The 22757-nt window shown below is 44.2% G+C and overlaps 2 protein-coding genes across 2 annotated transcripts; both read left to right on the top strand.

The window, feature by feature from the left end:
* The first annotated feature begins 498 nt into the window (after positions 1 to 498).
* Positions 499 to 14019, top strand: LOC136651007 (C-C chemokine receptor type 5-like). Its single transcript, XM_066627039.1, has 2 exons — positions 499 to 584; positions 12642 to 14019. The coding sequence occupies exon 2, from the start codon at positions 12653 to 12655 to the stop codon at positions 13709 to 13711; it is 1059 nt and encodes a 352-aa protein (XP_066483136.1). The 5' UTR covers positions 499 to 584; positions 12642 to 12652; the 3' UTR covers positions 13712 to 14019.
* Positions 526 to 22305, top strand: LOC136652246 (C-C chemokine receptor type 5-like). Its single transcript, XM_066629174.1, has 2 exons — positions 526 to 584; positions 21242 to 22305. Exon 2 carries the CDS (start codon positions 21250 to 21252, stop codon positions 22303 to 22305), a length of 1056 nt encoding a protein of 351 aa, XP_066485271.1. The 5' UTR covers positions 526 to 584; positions 21242 to 21249.
* The last annotated feature ends 452 nt before the right edge of the window (positions 22306 to 22757 follow it).

Raw genomic sequence — 22757 nt, 5'->3', positions numbered from 1 at the left:
CTTTTGTGATTATTGTGTGTTTTTTGAGTTGGTTTGCTGTATTTGTTGTTGTGTAAGTCCAGTTGAGAATTTATGTGTGTGCAGGGATTGGATATGCATGTTTAAAAAATACTGCATAGTTAATATCTAAAAGTGCCTAGCCCTGCTATTAGAAGCCCAATGTAAAGCTTTTCTCTTGTGCCAGAATTGCCAACACCTCCCCCTGAACTTCCTTATCTGGAAGGTGCTCAATGTGGACCAATTCCCCCCCCCCCTTCTGCTTCACTTTAGATATTATACAGGAAGTATGAATTTATGCCCATGATTTGTGTGCAGACTGTAAGCAGAACACATGCTAATGCATGCGCCTATCTGTTTTATCAATATTTACAGCTTGGCTTCCAAGAAAACTGGATATCAGTGTTGCATATTTCTTGCACAGCTGCTTGAAGTTGTACACATCTCAGAACAGTTTGACTAGCGACATGGCACCTATGTGAATTGCAAGCAACTTGAGCCTGGCTTCTTCATTTGCTGGAAGAGCTTTTGGTACAGGAGTCCTTGAATTCTCATTTCTTGCGCTGAATTAAAACAGTTACCAGAAGGTAAGAAGCCTGACAATTTTACTATAAGAAGCACACCTTGGCTACCACAGAAGCCACTTTTCATTGACACAGTACCATTTTACAGCAGTGCAAAGGAAACTTGATTTACAATTTGCTCCAGTTGGAGTCTGCCTCCATAGCCCATGAAAGGGGGTTGCAGGGAGTACATTTTACCTGGGCCTGAGGTAAAAAAAGGTGGCCTGGGAGCCAAAGGAGAGGAGCCAAAAATTTCCAGGGATCTCAGAAAATGTTTACGTATATTGTGTGGAGACTAGCATTCACATTTTGTGTACACCTACATATTTTTATGTATAGTACAGGTCCAGCCTATTTATACACAGATTTTTTTATACACGGATTTGACTCAGAATGAATGACCCCCTGCAAATGAGAAGGAATGTGCTGATCCCTGGAGAAGCGGAAAAATGCATCCCTTTAAAATCAGTTTAAAAAACTGAAAAGTCCTTTAACAATAGCCTCATTAATGAGAGAGGGGGGGCAGCTGGCTGACAATCCATCAGACCTTCTCTCTCCAGGTGACCCCTCCCTTTCCCCATAGCACATAAAAGAAAAGTGATCACTTTGCATTGGTGAAGGGAGGGGCTGAGTGAAGCTCCTTTCTAAGCTCTTAGAGGACTGATTGATGGATTGTTTTCTTAATAACTCTTATCTTACATCACAAAGGTCAGCAAGTCTGTTTTTAAATCACTGGAGCAAAGAAACTTTGTTTTTTAAATTGATTTGCTATAGTGCTTGTTTTTTTTTTGTTTTTTTTGCCAACCACATGAGTGCTTGGAACGGAATAATGAGGCTCAACCTGTAATTTGTAGAAATTATGATCCAATGGAGAAGGGAAGCAACCCAAGAGAAACTTTGTATCCCCTATTAAAATTCCTCTCAGAGGTCATGTCTGACTCTCTGCGCAGCTACTGTGATTTAAAGGTGTTAGTTTCAAAATGAAACAGCTGGTGCAGAAAAAAGATAGGTGAAGAATGTGGTGTGGAGATGGCAGGAACTTGCTAAAAGGCAGAAGATGAAATACAGTACAGGAGTAAAACAGCAAGTGGAGATAAGGGTAGTTATAGGAAGAGATAAGGTAGTGTGTCGAGAGGGTTGTGTCACAACTGCTCCAGAGCGGTGTTCTTTAGAAGATGGAAGAGAGTAATGGGTCATGGGAGGAACATTTTTAACCCAAGTTTTACCCAAACTATTATACAGCACACCCTTTATTGGCATATTTAAGATTGGAGAGAATAAATAACATAATAAATAGAACAGCTTTAAAGATGCTAACTTTGAACTTTGGCCTTGGAGACTACCGCTAAAAATTCCGCCACCAAGTTGGTAATAGGAGGGGAATAATCACTAAGAAGAATTGGGAAAGGATCAACAAGGGAAACAGGAAGAGAAGAAAGAAAAGAATCAAGTAAGTGAAACCTGAGATTGTGATGAGCAGTGCACCGAAGAAGGATATGATCCAGAGTGTCTGGTTCAACTGAGCAAAATAAGCATAGTCTCCCCTGGGGCAACACCCACCAGGGGCTCAGCTCCTTTCCAGGGCTGAAGCCATGGCCACAGTCCCAAACACAGGAGCAGCCAGTGGAAGGGCTGGGTCTGGACTAGGTGTGGGTGGATTGGAAGGCGCAGGACTCCAGGGGCAGGCCTCCCCTGAGGAGGAAGGAGTGGGGCCTGAGGAGGCCGGCCTCCCGCATAAAACTCAGCCCACCCGAGGATGAGGGTCAGTGTTGACTAGGCTGCCAGCTGGAGTAGAAGCCGGCCAGCCCGAGCCAGGAGCCACAAGGTTTAGAGACCCTGTGACCTTAGGGGAGAAGGAACCGGGTGATGCAACCCCCTTCCCCCACAACTGTACTGAGGCCTTTGGGGCTGGGTTGCCCATGCTGGAGCTAAACCTGGCAGTGCCCTGCTGCTACCCTTTGAGGACCCAACAGGCCTCCATGGTATGGACCCCAACAACTTTAAAGAAGGACTCTTATTGAAATGCACATTACATTAGTTTTTCACTTACATTACGGGTAACAACATTCTCTTTTCCACAGAGGGCAACCAATTGCCTCTGGAAAGCCCACAAACAGGAGAGAAAGGCATCAGAAAGGCCTGAGGAAACAGATCAGGGAGGTGACAAGGAAGGACAGGGTTGTAATCATGGGGGACTTCAATTATCCTCATATTGACTGGGTCAATTTGTGTTCTGGTCACGATAAGGAAACCGGATTTCTTGACGTGCTAAATGACTGTGGCTTAGATCAGCTAGTCACGGAGCCCACCAGAGGACAGGTGACTCTGGATTTAATTTTGTGCGGTACGCAGGACCTGGTTAGAGATGTAAACGTTACTGAGCCATTGGGGAACAGTGATCATGCTGCGATCCGTTTTGACGTGCACGTTGGGGGAAGAATACCAGGCAAATCTCTAACAAAAACCCTTGACTTCCGACGGGTGGACTTCCCTCAAATGAGGAGGCTGGTTAGAAGGAGGTTGAAAGGGAGGGTAAAAAGAGTCCAGTCTCTCCAGAGTGCATGGAGGCTGCTTAAAACAACAGTAATAGAGGCCCAGCAGAGGTGTATACCGCAAAGAAAGAAGGGTTCCACTAAATCCAGGAGAGTGCCCGCATGGCTAACCAGCCAAGTTAGAGAGGCTGTGAAGGGCAAGGAAGCTTCCTTCCGTAAATGGAAGTCTTGCCCTAATGAGGAGAATAAAAAGGAACATAAACTGTGGCAAAAGAAATGTAAGAAGGTGATAGGGGAGGCCAAGCGAGACTATGAGGAACGCATGGCCAGCAACATTAAGGGGAATAATAAAAGCTTCTTCAAATATGTTAGAAGCAGGAAGCCCGCCAGAGAAGCGGTTGGCCCTCTGGATGGTGAGGGAGGGAAAGGGGAGATAAAAGGAGACTTAGAGATGGCAGAGAAATTAAATGAGTTCTTTGCATCTGTCTTCACGGCAGAAGACCTCGGGCAGATACCGCTGCCCGAACGGCCCCTCCTAACCGAGGAGTTAAGTCAGATAGAGGTTAAAAGAGAAGATGTTTCAGACCTCATTGATAAATTAAAGATCAATAAGTCACCGGGCCCTGATGGCATGCACCCAAGGGTTATTAAGGAATTGAAGAATGAAGTTGCAGATCTCTTGACTAAGGTATGCAACTTGTCCCTCAAAACGGCCACGGTACCAGAAGATTGGAGGATAGCAAATGTCACGCCTATTTTTAAAAAGGGAAAGAGGGGGGACCCGGGAAACTATAGGCCGGTCAGCCTAACATCTATACCGGGTAAGATGGTGGAATGCCTCATCAAAGATAGGATCTCAAAACACATAGACGAACAGGCCTTGCTGAGGGAGAGTCAGCATGGCTTCTGTAAGGGTAAGTCTTGCCTCACAAACCTTATAGAATTCTTTGAAAAGGTCAACAGGCATGTGGATTTGGGAGAACCCGTGGACATTATATATCTGGACTTTCAGAAGGCATTTGACACGGTCCCTCACCAAAGGCTACTGAAAAAACTCCACAGTCAGGGAATTAGAGGACAGGTCCTCTCCTGGATTGAGAACTGGTTGGAGGCCAGGAAGCAGAGAGTGGGTGTCAATGGGCAATTTTCACAATGGAGAGAGGTGAAAAGCGGTGTGCCCCAAGGATCTGTCCTGGGACCGGTGCTTTTCAACCTCTTCATAAATGACCTGGAGACAGGGTTGAGCAGTGAAGTGGCTAAGTTTGCAGATGACACCAAACTTTTCCGAGTGGTAAAGACCAGAAGTGATTGTGAGGAGCTCCAGAAGGATCTCTCCAGACTGGCAGAATGGGCAGCAAAATGGCAGATGCGCTTCAATGTCAGTAAGTGTAAAGTCATGCACATTGGGGCAAAAAATCAAAACTTTAGATATAGGCTGATGGGTTCTGAGCTGTCTGTGACAGATCAGGAGAGAGATCTTGGGGTGGTGGTGGACAGGTCGATGAAAGTGTCGACCCAATGTGCGGCAGCAGTGAAGAAGGCCAATTCTATGCTTGGGATCATTAGGAAGGGTATTGAGAACAAAACGGTTAGTATTCTAATGCCGTTGTACAAATCTATGGTAAGGCCACACCTGGAGTATTGTGTCCAGTTCTGGTCGCCGCATCTCAAAAAAGACATAGTGGAAATGGAAAAGGTGCAAAAGAGAGCGACTAAGATGATTACGGGGCTGGGGCACCTTCCTTATGAGGAAAGGCTACGGCGTTTGGGCCTCTTCAGCCTAGAAAAGAGACGCTTGAGGGGGGACATGATTGAGACATACAAAATTATGCAGGGGATGGACAGAGTGGATAGGGAGATGCTCTTTACACTCTCACATAATACCAGAACCAGGGGACATCCACTAAAATTGAGTGTTGGGCGGGTTAGGACAGACAAAAGAAAATATTTCTTTACTCAGCGCGTGGTCGGTCTGTGGAACTCCTTGCCACAGGATGTGGTGCTGGCGTCTAGCCTAGACGCCTTTAAAAGGGGATTGGACAAGTTTCTGGAGGAAAAATCCATTATGGGGTACAAGCCATGATGTGTATGCGCAACCTCCTGATTTTAGGAATGGGTTAAGTCAGAATGCCAGATGTAGGGGAGAGCACCAGGATGAGGTCTCTTGTTATCTGGTGTGCTCCCTGGGGCATTTGGTGGGCCGCTGTGAGATACAGGAAGCTGGACTAGATGGGCCTATGGCCTGATCCAGTGGGGCTGTTCTTATGTTCTTATGTTCTCTCCAGTCATTGGCATTCAGAGGCACATGGCCGCTGAACCTAGAAATAGCAATAGAACATCACCATCATGTTTATTAGCCATTGATAGACCTGCCCTCCATGTGCAATCCCGTTTTACATTCATCCAAGCTGATGCCCATCACCAGATCTTGTGGTAATAAATTTAACAGACTAATTATGTGCTTGGTGAATTATGTGCTTTTATTTGTGCTAAATCTCCTCCTCATTGGTTTCATTGGGTGACTCCTGGTTCTAATATTGGAAGAAAAACATGTCTCTCACTACATCATGCATAAGTCTCAATTGTGTCCTTCCTTCACATTTTTTCCAAGCTGAAAAGCCTCAAATGCCGTAGCCCAGGGTTTTTCAGACTGGGGCGTCGTAACGTCCCAGCCTGTGGGCCCTGGCCTCTGCCCCCTTAAGGGGCGGGGGCAGCCAGGAGGCAGGGAGGAGGCAGCAGCATGATTCCCAGGATCACGCTGCTTAGGAGGCTGCAGGGGCTTGGGTGCACTTACCAGAGCCTCCTGCAGCCTCCCGGGGGGTGGGTAGCCCTGCGTGACTTTCTGCAGGGCTCCCTGCAGCTTCGAAAGTGAAAGTGGAGCGATTGCGCTCCACTTCCGCAAAACTGAGGTGGAGCGTGATCGCTCCACTTTCACTTCTGAAGCTGCAGGGAGCCCTGCAGAAGGTCGCGCAGGGCTCCCCACACCCCAGGAGGCTGCAGGAGACTCTGGTAAGTGCACCCAAGCCCCTGCAGCCCCCTGAGCGGCGCAATCCTGGGGAACACACCGCTGCCTTCCCCCAGCCCCCGCTGTCTCTCCCCTGCAAGGACTTACAGCGATTTTCAAACTCCCGGAGAGTTTGAAAACCGCTGCTATAGCCTTACCTTGTAAGAATAGTGCTCTAGTCTCTGATCCTTTTGGTTGCTCTTTTTGCCCTTTTCCCAGGTCTACAACATCCTTCTTGAGGTTTGGCAATCAGATGTGTATAGGGGCATTAGCAGCATGATTCTTGATCCCTTTCCTAATGATTCATAGCATGGAATTTGTCTTCTTCATCACAGCTGCACATTGGGTCAATGTTTTCACAGAGCGATCCACCAAGGACTCTGTTCTGAATCATCATCAGCAGATCAGACCCCACTGGTGGATGTGTGAAGCTTGGAGTTTTTGCTCCAATATGCATCACTTTTCTCATATCAACATTAAATGACACTTGTCATTTTGTTGCCCAATCTGCTAGTTCAGAGAGAACATTATGAAGCTCTTCACAGTCTGCTTTGGCTGTTTGCCAAAACCCCACCCTTCTGTACAAGTACAGTGATGTGTAGGTGAAAGTTTGGAAATGAGTAACGGTCCAGAACTCACATCACTTCTTGGAAGAAATGAACATGTAGGCAGAGTACTCTGAAGATCAAAACGGAGAGCTCTGAACTTCAGAGTCAAATGCTTAGAGAGTAACAATCTGAGAGATAACGAACCAAGCCAAATATACTAAATTTTCATATGAAAGAGCATTGGATGAATTTGGGTTCAGCAATAGCCTCTATTTTTCTGCAATTCCCACCCAAATACCCTTGCTCTTTATTTTCTCTTTCTTTTGTGCCATTCCTTCCTCAGTTGGTCTTTGGTGAAAGTTTCCACTTCTTGAGATTTTGCCTCCTCTACACATTCTTTCCTAAAATAACTGCTTTCCCCGTTCGACCTTGCTTCAGCTTCCACAATCTAATGGCTGCCTTCTCTGGTTCCTTACCTCATGCCTACCTCTGTGACATCAAACCTTCAGTCATACTGAATATTGCTAGTCAGAGCTGCCTTCCATAATCATGCAAATATGTTTTGATGGATGGAAGTTTTACTGACAATTGATGCCTCAAAGGCATTCAGGCCTCCGCATTCTGGCAGTGGTGCTCTGGTTTATTCAGTACAATTCCTAGGGAGAAGGCCATTTGGGAGGCTATCATAAGAACATTCAAACTTTGCAGAAGGTCCATCTGTTTCAACATCCAATTTCTAGCAGTGGCCAACCAGGTGCCTCTGGGAAACCTTTAGGCTAGTCATGGAGACAAAGCATCAACCCTTTCCCATGTGTCCCCTCCCCACCACCAAGGTCTGAGGCTCTCTGCCTAAGGTGGCCTTATGGACTGGCAAGACCTGTTGAGACTGGTGGCAACCAGAGCTATACACAATTGTCCAAATGCAGTCACACTTTTTCTAGCAAGCTAGATGTTACCTAGCTAGCTCATTTCTGGTTTACTTGCCTCTCAAATTGTTTTCAAGAAATCTTTGCACCTGTAAAACCCCATTTATTCCAGTGTGACATGTGGAAATGAAAGTGGTAAGTAGTCTTTGGGGACTTATCTTTGCCATTTTATTTTCGTACCAGAAAATGTATATAAAAGTGTATACATTGATAAAAAAGGCATTGAACACTAGGTGTTTTGTTCTCTACAATTCTCAAGGCTTTTCACTGCTGCAGCATGCTGAGCTGATATTTTTGGTAAGCTAGCCTGCCTGACTCTAAGATCTATTTTCTGGCTAGTCAATAAAGTTGGGTGTATTTGTTTTCACAACGAATAGAAACAAAACTGGATGGGTTAAGTTTGATTTAGCTTCTATTCATTATGAAATAAAAGGGGGAAAGGACCCACAGGATTAAATTTTGGGGTTTATTTTTGGAGACTTATTTATTATAGGGTTTTTTCCTGATGCTTGTATTGGTGGTGGGAAAGCTTCAGTGTGCACCTGCCATCTGACAAGTGCCATTATAAATACTTATAGTGCTCCAAGATGCAACATCACCTTAAGGTAGTGTTTCTCAAACTGTGGGTTGGGACCCACTAGGTGGGTTGTGAGCCAATTTCAGGTGGGTCCCCATTCATTTCAATATTTTATTTTTAATATATTATACTTGATGCTATCATGGCATGTGCTGCATTTGGGGAAATGTTGCAGACTTGTACTTTTAACAAGCTACTATGTATATTCTTTTAACAATGCTAGTAAATGGGGCTTACTCCTGGGTAAGTGTGGGTAGGATTGCAGCCTAGGATAGTTAAAAATTTTCCTGCTTGATGATGTCACTTCCAGTCATGACATCACTTCTGGTGGGTCCTGACAGATTCTCATTCTAAAAAGTGGGTCCCAGTGCTAAATGTGTGAGAACCACTGCCTTAAGGTAATATGAGTTTTAAAAAAAATGGCCAGCACCATGAATAATGGCTTCTGGTATATCATGCTAGGATCTTCTTGATTTTGTTCATACTATTTGGGCTAGTATGAACAATTTATAGTATTTGGTATAGTATAGTATGTAGTACTGTATACACTATAGTATATAGTATTGGTCTACACTATGGTCTGCATTGTGTCTAAATTTCTATTATGGTGGCTTTTAAAAAACCTCCAAATTTTGTGGAAGGTTTTGAAACTTCTGACATCAGGAAACATAGATGTTATTTTAAAACATTTGAACAGATGTCTCAAGCTCTTCCTGAAATCACAGGTTCCCCAAGTACAACATGCTACCTTCCTGGGCTTCTCCACTTTCCAATTATATATCCCATATATGTGGCAGAATTCAACTATAGCTGAGGAGAATGTGTTGGGCCCTGCAGTTGACCCAGGTACCCAACGAAGACCCTGTCATGCCAGGTCTTTGGAGGACTACCAGGGTTTGCCCCTCTTATAGATGTTCCTGCCAAAGATCCTGAGATCTTGTGGAATCTTTAGGGAAATGCATCAAGACCCCTGGCTCAGCTATACACTCCCCTCTGTAATCCCAAGGACCCCAATAGCAGTTGGAGTGCCAAATTTGGGCCAAGGGTCAAAACCGATGAAGAAATGGTCACTTGGCTGCCTGAGGAGTTGCTTCCCTTGGGCTGACTCAGGAGAGAGAGGAAGCAGGCTGAAGTTAGGCCATGAATCAAAACCTTGCTAGATCCGAGAAGGGCTGAGACTAGCTAAATCCTTGTGAGTCCTTTAGTCTGAACTAGACCCAATCCTATCTTCGTGGTCTGCTGGAACTAACGTTCCGGTGGCATAACACTTTCCAGCCAGTGATCCGAAAACATGAGTAGCTGCTGCTGGAGAGGCCCAATGCATGACATCAGGAAGAGGAATGCCCACTGACACCAACTGTTACCCTGCACATGCCCGATCTTGTCTGATCTCGGAAGCTAAGCACCGTGGGGCCTGGTTAGTACTTGGATGGGAGACCGCCTGGGAATACCGGGTGCTGTAGGCTTATACCATAGTCTTTCGAGACTGAAGGTTGCCAACCAACCACTGATGATGGTGAGTTGGCAGCAGGGGTGAACAAGGCACAGCGAGGGTGAAATGGGGAAGGATGGAAAGTGTGTCAGAGGTGGAAAGGGGTGGCACCAGACTCAGACAGCTTGCACTGGATGCTGTCTCCTCTGGAGTGAGCCATCATGCCCCTTTGTCTCCTCAGACAGCTGAAGAGCAGGCACAGGTCCACAGAGACCCACTGGCCGGAGGCTTATGAGGATGTAAGGGAAAGTAATTTTATTTACCTCTCCCCAATCTCCCAATCAGCCCCTCCCCCATAATATGCAGCATAGCCCATTTTGGTGCTGCTGCATTCTGTGACAGCAAAAAACCATAGGATTGGGCTGTTATTCATGCATAAACTCTGCCTCAAGAGCTCCTCTAGAGCTAGCTTCCAGCCTTCTGCCATGCGTCCTTACCCTTGCTTTCTAATGCAGCAATCTGCTCCTCCTCTCTGTTACAGCCCCCTGTTCCTACCCTCCTGTTCCAGGAGACTCTGCATTTCATCACTCCATCCTAGCTCACCAGAACCTCAGCCTGCCAACCAGACTCACATCCTGAACTCTGAGCTTCCTGGTTTGTCTCCTTGGGCAGTCAGGAATTGACTCTATGCCACTTAAGCCATTCATAGATGATACAGTACCATAAATACAGGTGGGATCTCAGTATCCAGTGATTTGGTATCCACTGATTTAACTCACCACTGATACCAAGGTCCACTGTTAAATGATTTATAACAAGAAAAAGGCACCAAAATGCAATTTCCTGCTTTCATGCTGTTAAAATTTTTTAATTTCTTCCACTAGATTCCATTATTCACCCCATCTAGTGGCTGAATGCCAAATAGCATATATATCAATGCTTTCTGGGGTGACAATGGAAGAGCAAAGAACCTGGAAGTGAGTTTTTAAAGCAGTGATTTTCAACTTTTTTCGTCTCACTGCACACTGACAAGGTCCTAAAATTGTCAAGACACACAATCAGTTTTTTGACAATTAACAAGGCACACCATGCTGTTGGTGCGGGGCTTACATCACCCAATGGCCCTACTATTAAATAACCCTCCCCCAAACTCCCATGGCACACCTGCAGACCATTTGCGGCACACCAGTGTTCAATGGCACAATGGTTGAAAATGGCTGCTTTAAAGCTATTTTTCCACTGAGTTGGTATTCACTGAACAGAACTCCAGAATGGAACCCCAGTGAGTAACGAGGCACAACCTGTTCTACTCCTTTGAATTTCTAAGTTAGTGTGGTCTGCTCTAAAAAATTGAAGTCTGTTTGATTGCAATAGAGTCAGGAAAGTCTATAACGTTAGTGTAGAAAAAAAGTGCCTGAGGGGGGGACATGACTGAGAAGTACAAAATTATGCAGGGGATGGATAAAGTGAATAGAGGGTTGTTCTTTTCTCTCTCACACAACGCCAGGACAAGGTGACATCTCCCATGATGTTGGGAGAGTTGGAACAGACAAAAGAAAATATTTCTTTACACAACATGTAATTAGTCTGTGGAACTCCTTGCTACAGGATGGGGTGATGGCATCTGGCCTAGATGCCCTTAAAGGGGGATTAGACAGATTTCTTGAACAAAAGTCTATTGCAGGTTACAGGCCATGATAGATTTGTGCAACCTTCTGGTTTTAGGAAAAGGCTCCTTCAGAATGCAATGTGCAAGGGAGTGGCAACAGGATGTAGCTCTCTTGTTGTCTTGTGTGCTCCCTGAGGCATTTGGTGAGCCACTGTGAGATTCAGGCAGCTGAACCAGATGGTCTGCTGGCCTGATCCAGCAGTCTCGTCTTATGTTCTTGCAGCCCAATCCTACCCTTTTCCCCGCATAGCATTTCCCTGTGCCAAAACAGGCTGCACTGAACTACGGTCAGGGGGTGCGGAATACTACACTTCGGAGGGGATGGGAATATATTTTCCCTTATCCCTCAGCAAACCTCTTGACCACCAATGAGTCTCCTTGGACCTCCATCAGCTCTTTAGCTGGCGCAAGTCCGAGGAAACAAAGCGGGAATGTTGGTTCGCTCGGGAGGGGATAATATCCAGCATGAGTTGCTTATGCCAGGTGCCACCCCTCCCGCCTGTGACAGGCCTCCAGCCCTCTGATCCTCCCTGATCCTCCCACCCCCCTGCCCTGTTCCACCCACCTTGCTGACTTACCAGCTCAGTGGGGCCCGTCTTTGCTGCTGCTTCACTCTGAGCCGTCCCTGCCATCTGCTTAAATAATGCACAAGGAGTGCACAAAATGGAGGAAACCATGACCAGGGAGTAGGGGGTGGAAGGCTTTGGGAATTTCAGAACATCACCTTTGCCATATTTACAATGCTGGTTGTACACTATTTGTAGGAGAAGAAGAAAAAGATTCCCCTATACATGGTACTTGGGGGCGTGCGCACAATCAGGGTTGCAAGCATAATGGGGGCGAAGTTCTAACACCTCGTTACCACTCACCGTAGTGCTGCCTGTTTTTTGAACTCTTCTCCCTGCACCATCCAAACAAGTAAAGAAAAAAATCCCTGTGCCAACTCCCATATATAGTTTGGCCCTTAAAGCACTATAGATAAAACATAAGCACTAATTTGTTTCCCATTTTCTGCCACTGCTTTACTTTTTTAAAAGCAGATCTTTTTCATTGCTGATATTTTGTCTACTGAGTAGAATACTGACCTGCACAAGCTATATAACTTATTGGGCCCGTGGTTCACAAACTGTGAACTGTGCCTCCCCCCCAAGAAACTGCAGAAACCAGCTAGGGGAGCCTCAGAATCTTTGCAAAAAAAACCAACTGCCCTATACACTGCACAGGGTTGTAGCCCTAATGGGGAGCAGCAGCCAATGCCCAGTAGGTCAAGCGAGCCACCATTCAAAAAAGTTTGGGAACCACTGCATTAGGTGAAAGACTCAGCATTCCATTAGCACTATACAGTGATTGCGGACTTAGGCTTTACACTATAGTATCCTGTTTCTATTTTACTATGCTATCAGGTTTTATTTAAATACGTTCTTCATTCTCAGGGAAGAAGAAGATGGACAATTCCACCAGTATACTAGATCATGGGCTGGAAACCACGACATATGAGTATGACTATGGCATTGCACCAGTCCGAAACGATGAAGTCAAATCATTTGCTGCCCATTTCCTGCCACCACTTTACTCTTTGGTGTTCATATTTGGCCTGCTGGGCAACGGACTGGTTGTGCTGATCCTCATCAGATACAAGAAGCTCAAGAGCATGACTGATATCTACCTGCTCAACTTGGCCGTTTCTGATTTGCTCTTAATTTTGTCACTCCCCTTTTGGGCTTATTATGCAGCACACATGAATTGGGTATTTGGTGCAGAGATGTGCAAGATCCTTTCAGCTATTTATGATGCAGGCTTCTATAGTGGAAGTTTTTTTATAGTCCTTTTAACTATCGATCGATACCTGGCCGTTGTTCACGCTGTCTTTGCGCTGAAAGCAAGGACAGTAGTCTATGGTATCATTACAAGTCTTATCATGTGGGTGTTGGCATTTTTAGCTGCCACGCCAGGGTTTATATTTTACAAAGTTCTACCGAAATTTGAGATGGGTTATTCATGTGAACCCTTTTATCCTTCAGAAATGTGGAAAAAATTTGTTCCTGTAATGATGCTCATTCTAGGCTTGGTCCTCCCATGGATCATTATGGTCTTCTGCTATGTGAGTATTGTAAGAATTTTGATTAAGGGGCGAAATGAGAGAAAGCAGAAGGCTATCAGGCTTATTTTTGTGATCATGATTGTGTATTTCATCTTCTGGGTACCATACAACATCACCTTTCTGTTACAGGGCTATCAGAATCCTTTTTTCTGTAATAATGATTGTGTGAGCAACTTAGAAATAGCACGCCAAGTGACCGAAACCATTGCAATGATGCACAGTTGCATCAACCCTGTCATCTATGCTTTTGTGGGGGAAAAATTTAGGAAATACCTCTCCACCTTGTTCCGAAAATATATGGTTTGTCTGCATAGGTTCTGTCCAAGTTTTGATCATGCTCCTTTTGAGAGGTCTCTTTCCTCCATGAGTACATCAGAGCGTGACATTTCTACTGGTTTGTAAAGTACCTTCCAGCTATGTATTAACAGCTAGCATTAACTGTGATCAAGCATTTGTGTAACTTTTTTCCACTGTAGTGTGTACCAAAATTCAGGAAATGATCACCTGAACGATGTAGATTTTAATTGTTCCATAGCATGTTGTTTTCTTTAAGTGAGAATATGGACTGATGGAGTTGTTATGAATGAAATTCCTTTTGGAAAGGTTATTCAGAGATGGCTTTAAAAAGACAAGGAACATGATGTCATAGTAATGTCTTTCAAGAAAATGTAGCTGTGTGTCAGAACATTAGTCTATCTGAACTGATAAAACAGAGAAATTATTTCTAGAATGATTTGCTTGTCTCTGTGTTTGTGTGCCTTGTTTTCTTGAATAGCAGTGTTGTAATTGGGAGATATGTGCCAGACTTTTAAGAGAGAGGGTAAGACATATATTGAAAGAAAGTGTAACCTCTGTAGTGGAAGCTCACTAAATTTCCCTTCCTCCATCGGAACCAAGTGAGCAAGAGTGTAGGAAGGCTGGCAGAGTAAGCAAGCCTGAACATATTTATGACACTAGACTTCAATAGACCAAGCACCTGTCTATCAATCCGTATTTACATGATTACAAACACCTATCAACAGGTCCCACTGATAGATCCATACCAGTGCCACTCTTTCCTGTGCTACTAGGGTAATGTAAGAAGCCGAACTCTACAGAAGGAACCCAAACTGCTGTTTCTGCCTATCTCAGTAATGGACCTGGCCCCCATGCCGCGCTGGGGTGCAGGTTCGCAAACATGCCATTCCTCCCATGACACCGACCCTGCGGGGATACTTACCTAGATGCATAGAGCCTTGCACAACGCTCTGGAGCACTAAAAAAAAACCTTCTGAAGTTTCTGGTGTGATCTAAAACAGTACTTCCAGTTTCCTGACAAAACTGGAAGTACTCTTTAAGATCACGCCAGAAGGCTTTTCGGAGAGCCACGTGGGGCTTCACCTGTTCACAGAACTGTTTTGAAGGGTAGGCGGAAGCAGTGTGGTGGGTGAAGGCAACAGTGTAGTGGGTGCAGCACCTGGGGCTTTTGCTCTCCCTTGCCACCCCACCCCCCCCGTCCTCCACTGCCAATCTTAACTTACTGTCAATCTTAACTTACACTGTCTTAATCTTAATCTCCACTGTCAATCTTAACTTACAACTCAATCCTATCCAACTCTGGTGCAGCAGGGCTGAGGCAAGGTCATGAAAGTCAGCCATTTATGCTACGCTATGCTATAGCGGTTTGACTCTGTCAGTCCGCTTCTCCGGGGGCTACATTGGCTGCCCATTTGTTTCCGGGCCCAATTCAAGGTGCTGGTTTTGACCTTTAAAGCCCTATACTGCTCTGGGCCAGGATATCTTAGAGACCGCCTACTCCCGTACAATCCGGCTCGCCCTCTCAGGTTATCAGAGAAGGCCTTTCTACAAGTGCCGCCACCCAAGGAGGTCCGGGGGGCGGCTGCAAGAAATAGGGCCTTCTCGGTAGTGGCACCAACATTATGGAACTCCCTTCCCCTTGACTTGAGAATGGCTCCCTCTCTTGAGAGTTTCCAGCGAGGCCTGAAGACACTGCTGTTTACACAAGCCTTCTGATTCTTTGGCCTTTTAACATTTTTTACACATTGTGTAGTTTTTACAGGCCTGATTCCTCTGTAACTTGCTCTTTTGTACTCTTTTTAGTCTGTCTTTTAATCTGACTACTGTTTTTAAGGTCGCTGTTAATGTGTTTTTAATGTTTTTATCTGCTACTTGTCTTAATTTTATGTTTTTAAATGTGTTTTTTATATGTTGTTAGCCGCCCTGGGTCCCTTTAGGGAGAAGGGTGGGATATAAATAAAGTTGTTTATTATTATTATTATTATTATTATTATTATTATTATTATTATTATTATTATTATAGAACAGGGCTGTCCAAAGTTTTTGGCAGGAGGGCCACATCATCTCTCTGACACTGCGTTGGGGGCCGAGGAAAAAAATAAATAATTTACATTTAAAATTTGAATAAATTTACATACGTTTACATAAATGACTATATTAAAGATGAACTTATATGAATGATTGAAGTTCTTGAAATAGCTCAAGGCCTGTAAAAGGCCTTGCACAAAGCAAGGCTGGCCTTTCCTTTGCTGCCACTACTGCATCACAGAGTGAAACAGCAAGCAGTGGAGGAAGCCCTCATCCTACAGCTCATGTGAGAGGTCAAACAGTCGCCCTCATGCTGAGAGCAGATGCATCGGGCCAGTGCGGGCTCCAACAAATTTCCAGAGGGCCAGAGACTCATTGGAGACTGGGGGCTCTGTGAGGGCCGCATTGAGAGGCCTTGAGGGCCACAAGTGGCCCCAGGGCCAGGGTTTGGGCACCCCTGCTATAGAACAAACCAAATGTTTACAAGCTTAATGGAGCAAGTGCTTATGCTATGCTCACAAACAAATTATTAATTTATATGCTTAAGAAATAGGGAAAATGTACACATGCTTAGAACTTAATAAATCCATTTTATTTCTCTGTCTCTGCTTAGAAGCAAGCCAGAAAACTGGCAGCTTTGAGAGACTGCCAAGTTGCTCTTGGCAGCGTACCATCCAGATAAGAGAACAATGCACGCTTCATGAAAAGGGAGAATGGGAGAGGGAAACTCCCAGCATTTCAGGCTCCCTGCTTCTAAACAGAGAAACAGTTGCCATTTTAAAAACATAATGCATTTAAGCTTCTTTAAACCAGAAAAAACAGTGTTGAGTGCATGTATTGAACACTGGAACCAAAGCATTTTAGAAGTTTCATAGAAATGCCAAAGGATTGCTTGCTTGCAAATATTTTTCAATGCCTTAAGTGTAACCAATATATAAACTAGCTATTAGAGTAAAGTTCAATTGCCTGATGTTATTAGAATGTTTAGTAAAAGCATAAAAATACACAGAAAGGTGGAAATGTTATTAGGTTTCACTGTTAAAGAGGCTTAAGCCTCAACTCTGAAAATGTAACTCAGATGCAACCTTGAGAGGCAGATGTCTGGCAAAAGCATTCACAAAGCCTGTATCTCCTCTGTAGATCTTGAGAACTCCAAGTCTGCAGAATTAGAACTAGGGAGTTACAACTCAAAGAGAGACCTTTGGCAACAATATGCGGGGAAACCACGGATTTGTAACACTGAGATGAGCAATGTTATCTGTCTTGGCACAAGAAACGGGGAAAATGAAATAAGGCTAAGAATACACAAGTTTGCAACATTTTAGTGGAGAAACTTGCAACTTGTAGTAGAGAAGTCTAAGCAACATTGTACGGACAGCTTATTTTGTTTGGCAAATGGAAATAGCATTTTCTACAAACACCTGCAGGAGACAGCTAGACATAAGATAAGTAAAAGCATCTATGAGAAAGCCCCCTGATTGAGCTAAAACATCTATGAACAGCCTCTGTCTGAGCTAAAGCTGACAGAGAGAGCTGAAATTTGGTCAAATAAAATGAGAAAGAGTTCTTAAAATTCTTTTGTACAATAAGAGTTTGGTTTGTCTTGTATTAAATATATGTTTATACCACTATACATCACAGTAACAGGTCAACATATAGAATCACAACATGGAATAGAGGCAAGTCAGAGGACTTGGTTTAAACAAGGTTGGCACACAGCCCTATGGTGTCTGGAAGAAAGAATTTAGAGAGATAAACAGGTGGCTCCTTGCAACATGCCAAGGACACCTAAGTTGAAGAATGCCAAAAGATAAGTACAGGAACATACCAAAAAGGCAGTTTGGAATATAATTGAGGTTACAGTACCATCTACGTTTTTGAAATCTTTAAATTGTATATGTCTCAATGTATATTTTTGCCTTATTTGAAACCTGTAATTTGAAGCCAACCAATCAAATGCTTGTAAAGTTATCTGTAGCCAACCCAAAGAAAGCCCCATCTATGATGTCAAACACCAGCCAATGAGAAGTGTAAGACTCCTCAGACAAAGGAGCCAAAATGAAATATAAGCAGGAGGGTCAGACTGGGAAAATGGCTCTCTCTTCGCTTTGGACAAGGAGTCCCTGAGAAGCCCGTTGCTGGCAATGAAATAAAGCTTGCAGACAATCACCACTTTTGCCTACTGAGTTTGCTTTTGAACCTTGCAACACCTTGCAACAGGGCCACTGGAGTTAACAAATGATATTCAATTGTGCCACAACTCTATATTTTACTATGTCTATATGCAAACAAGTTGCATACAGAACTAGTAAAACTTAGAGTTACTACAGTATTTTTGCATTCACTTTACTTGAAGGTGCATTTTACTTGCAGGTGTGGATCATTCTTGATGGACCCTTGTAAGGCTCCGGGCTCCTGACACATGCCATGAAAGGCCCCACCAGTTGCTCCGTCCCTGCAGAAGCATTGCCCCTTTTGCTACTGAAGCATGCTAAGTAATGTTCTCAGTGAGCTATTCAGCATGATCCCAAGATCCCCTCCTTAGACAGTCATAAGGAAAGTGTGCATTTGCTTATGGAATGACTAGAAATCAAACTGGATTAGATTGACAGAGCCCAGTCCTGAGCTTGGGGCACCGGCTCAGCGCCAGTGCTAGCCCAGCACTGGCTGGTGCTGGGCCAGCGCCAGGCGAGCAGCAGAGAGATAGCTGGCAGTGTGGGGGAAGGCAGGGAGGAGGCATTTGGGGAGGGGGGAGGTGGAGGGAGGGCGAGGAGGAGGCAAGTGGGGAGGGAGTGGGGCAGGAGGGAGGGAGGCTCACCGCCCGGCACCCTGTAGCACCCTGTGGGCACCCCACTCCCACCCAGTGCTGCTTGACAGCCTACTAGGCTGCTCACCAGCTTGACACTCAGTGGTGGCTCTTGGTTCTCAAATCAGCAGCTCAGCTGAGAACTTGTCAAGCCTGAGTTCAGCAGGTGCCATCTAGTCCCACTATGTCCCCAGCCTGGCATGGCCTGGGGATCACATGATGGGAATAAACAGTGCATGAGTGTTGGTGGTGTGGCAAAGAGAAGTGTTGCCTCAGGCATACTATGGAGATGGACTGGGCCTGTCCCTCTTCTCAGGTTTCCAGTGATGTCTCCTATTAAAGACGGTGAATCATTCATGCTGGTTGAAGTAACATAACCTTTTAAAAACAAAATATTAGAATGCTATACCATGAGAGAGAGAGTCAGACGCTGCCCTTGAACTATTCAATTTTGCCTCCCTCAGGCTGTCAGGAATTGACATAAACGTCACTCATGGAGGGATGTGGTATGATAATAACTAAAGAATTAAATATTAGAATTGTCAATGATGGGTTGGAATTTGATCCTTGGTCCTTTCAATTTCCAAGGTAGGGTGCTCTGTACAGTAATAATGAAGCATGCCTGTTTGAATGCATTAAGGCAGTCCCATGTTGTTGTTGTTGTTGTTGTTGTTGTTATTAACAGTATTTATATACAGCTTTTCAACTAAAAGTTCACAAAGCGGTTTACAGAGAAAAATCAAATAACTAAATGGCTCCATTATTTCTAACTAAATGTTGAAAAAGTGGGTCCTGGTGCTAAACGTGTGAGAACCACTGTTATAGGCAATAGTAAGTTATATGGACCAATGTTTCTGCCAGTGGCGTCGCTAGGGGTGGGTGGGGGCTGCAGTCTGCATCGGGTGATGTGCACAGGGGAGGTGACGCGCACTTGGGGGGTGACATGCTAAAATCACGGTGGTTAGGAGTAACCCCATCATATTATATACCGTTGGATGCAGAATTTTGAGCGGAATGCAATGCAAAAATCCAGAGTGAAATACCTCCTTTCTATCAAAAGTTATGGCCAAAAAAAACTGGAGAACAAAAATGCATGGATCTCTATGGAAAGTGAAAGTGAGCCGTATCGTGCGTTTACTCGCAAGCAGGCGAACTTGCCTTAGTCTATCGGAAAGGGTAGGCTGAGAGGAATCCAACGACACCAGAATGGTCCTGATCCAATGAATGCAGCCCCCAAAAACACCTGAGAAAGAAGTCCCTCCCTCCAAGCAGATGAATGTATTGAAAGCGAAACTAAGTCTCACAGTTGCATTTACTGGCAAGTAAGCAAACGTGCCTTGGCTGGTGGTCAGGCCAGGCAAAGGGGAATATGAGGCCACCAGAATGGTCCTGATTGGATGGGACTGGAGCTCAACAAATGCTCCAGAAGCCTCCCCCCCCCCACTAAAAAGAATCAAAACAGAGGCTTCAGCTGATAAGGTGAACTTTTTTGAGACTTGCAAAGCCAGGTGGATCCTGACAGTGATCTGGTTTAAACAGAAGTTCTTAAATTGAACTGGGCACTGGGTAGGGCTGAAAACCTTACTGATTTTGGAGGAGGGGTGTTATTGCAGGCAGGCTACAGAAGAAATTCACTTGGTGGACCAGGTCTGGCTTCTACTTATTTAATTATTTGTTTTACTTTATTTATACTTATTTATTTTAATTTGCCGGATGATGTTACTTCCACCATGACTTCACTTCTGGTGGCTCTTGGACAGACTGTCTTTCTAAAAAGTGGGTCCCAGTGCTCAAAGTTTGAGAACTGCTGCAATAAGGTGTTAGTAAGTTGACACCCGGTGTGTGTGTGTGTGTGTGTGTGTGAGAGAGAGAGAGAGAGAGAGAGAGAGAGAGAGAGACACCACTAGTGACCAAAATCACTAAAATCACAGTTCGGAGGAAAAATTCCATCATGCTATATATCAATCAATGTGTCATTTCATGCAGAATGTGTTCTATCAAAAGGTACAGCCAAAAAACCAGTGGGGGTGGAGTGATGTTACATCACCACGCCCACCACCTGAGGTGTTGCCCCGCCCACTACATGGGGGGTGATGCACTGGCATCCCGCACTGGGTGACGCGAACCCTAGTGACGCCACTGGTTCTGACCCAACATAAGGCAGCTGCTTAAACATATTTCTTCTAGAAACTAAAACCCTATACAAAAGAGGCAATGAGAAAATCTAGATGTGGCATCCTATGAAATGATTGAGGATTTGGATCCAGAAAAAGAGGATTGATAGCAATACACTGAAAAACTGATTGCCTCCTTGATTGCCTCCCCATTGCAGGATGCAGTGCATGCCACATTGGCACAGCTATGTCAGTGCTGGTTAGGATTGTGCCCTATATCACATATTGGGACAAACAGAATCTTCTAGAATTTGAGTCCTGATTTATGTAATGGGGTGAGAGGAATGTGGTCAGGCCTAATGAATTATGTCAACACTGGTTTGCTTCTCATTTTCTGCCACTGTTTTACATTTTTAAAATCTTCTTTTGGTTGTTGCTGATTTTTCACCTGCCAAACAATATACTGACCCACACCACACACAAAATTCATCAAGCTAAAGATTCAGTATTTCCTTAGCACAATATATCGTATGCAGATTTAAGCACTGATTATATTATAGTGTCATGTTTCTATTTTATGGTGATGTTCTACTTCATGTAAATACAGTTCATTTTTCATTCTCAGGGAATAATATTTCTATTTTACTATGCTACCTGGTTTCATTTAAATACGTTCTTCATTCTCAGGGAAGAAGATGGACAATTCCACCAGTATGCTAGATCATGGGCTGGAAACCACGACATATGATTATGATGATGTTGAACCAGTCCGAAACTATGAAATCACATCATTTGCTGCCCATTTCCTGCCACCACTTTACTCTTTGGTATTCATATCTGGCCTGCTGGGCAACGGACTGGTTGTGCTGATCCTCATCAGATACAAGAAGCTCAAGAGCATGACTGATATCTACCTGCTCAACTTGGCCATTTCTGATTTGCTCTTAATTTTGTCACTCCCCTTTTGGGCTTATTATGCAGCACACATGAATTGGGTATTTGGTGCGGCGATGTGCAAGATCCTTTCAGCTATTTATGATGCAGGCTTCTACAGCGGAAGTTTTTTTATAGTTCTTTTAACTATCGATCGATACCTGGCAGTTGTTCATGCTGTCTTTGCGCTGAAAGCAAGGACAGTGGTCTATGGTATCATTACAAGTCTTATCATGTGGGTGTTGGCATTTTTAGCTGCTACGCCAGGGTTTATATTTTTCAAAGTTGTATGGAGATTTGAGAAGGGTTATTCATGTGAACCCTTTTATCCTTCAGAAATGTGGAAAAAATTTGTTCCTTTAATGAAGCTCATTCTAGGCTTGGTCCTCCCATGGATCATTCTGTTCTTCTGCTACGTGAACATTGTAAGCATTTTGATTAAGGGGCGAAATGAGAGAAAGCAGAAGGCTATCAGGCTTATTTTTGTGATCATGATTGTCTTTTTCATCTTCTGGGTACCACACAACATCACCTTTCTGTTACAGGGCTATCAGAATCCTTTTTTCTGTAATAATGATTGTGTGAGCAACTTAGAAATAGCACGCCAAGTGACCGAAACCATTTCAATGGTGCATAGTTGCATCAACCCTGTCATCTATGCTTTTGTGGGAGAAAAGTTCAGGAAGTATCTCTCTACTTTTTTCCAAAAGATGTCAGTTGATCTCTGTCGGTGCTGTCCAAATCTTGAACGCCCTCGTTTTGGACGGTCTGTGTCATCCATGAGTACGTCAGAGTGTGACATTTCTGGTGGTTTCTGAAGCACCATCTAATAATGTGAACTGTAGTCAAGCTTTCTGTGCAATGTCATTTCTACTCTACCAAAATGCAGACTCTCTATTTGGATTTCAATTGTTCCAAAGTAGGGTGTTTTCTTTAAGTCTGACTATGGAGTAATCACTAATGGACTTGTTATGAATGACATTTATTTGGAAAGACCATTCAGAGATGACTCAACAAAGGCAAAAAAAGTGCTATCATGAGAATTTCACAAAATTGAAGCGGAACAACAGTGTTGGGAGATGTATGTCAAACTGTTAAAGGGAGAGGAAAATAAATGTTTACGGAAACTGTAGTCTCTGCAGTGGAAGCTCACTAGATACCTCCTCGGAAGCAAGGGCAAAAGTTCAGAAAGGTTGGTAGAACAAGCAGACCTGAATGCGTTTATGATAAGCAGTCAGTGGACCAATTGCCTCTCTCCATATTTTCATGA

Source organism: Tiliqua scincoides, chromosome 5 (genome assembly GCF_035046505.1).
Source record: "Tiliqua scincoides isolate rTilSci1 chromosome 5, rTilSci1.hap2, whole genome shotgun sequence".
Taxonomy (NCBI): Eukaryota; Metazoa; Chordata; class Lepidosauria; order Squamata; family Scincidae; genus Tiliqua; species Tiliqua scincoides.
Note: the sequence above shows the minus strand (reverse complement) of the source record. Positions and strands in the feature narration are given on the sequence as shown.

Excerpts from the sequence above, each read along its gene's own strand:
- LOC136652246 (XM_066629174.1), top strand. The coding sequence starts at position 21,250 with ATGGACAATTCCACCAGTATGCTAGATCATGGGCTGGAAACCACGACA.
- LOC136651007 (XM_066627039.1), top strand. The coding sequence starts at position 12,653 with ATGGACAATTCCACCAGTATACTAGATCATGGGCTGGAAACCACGACA.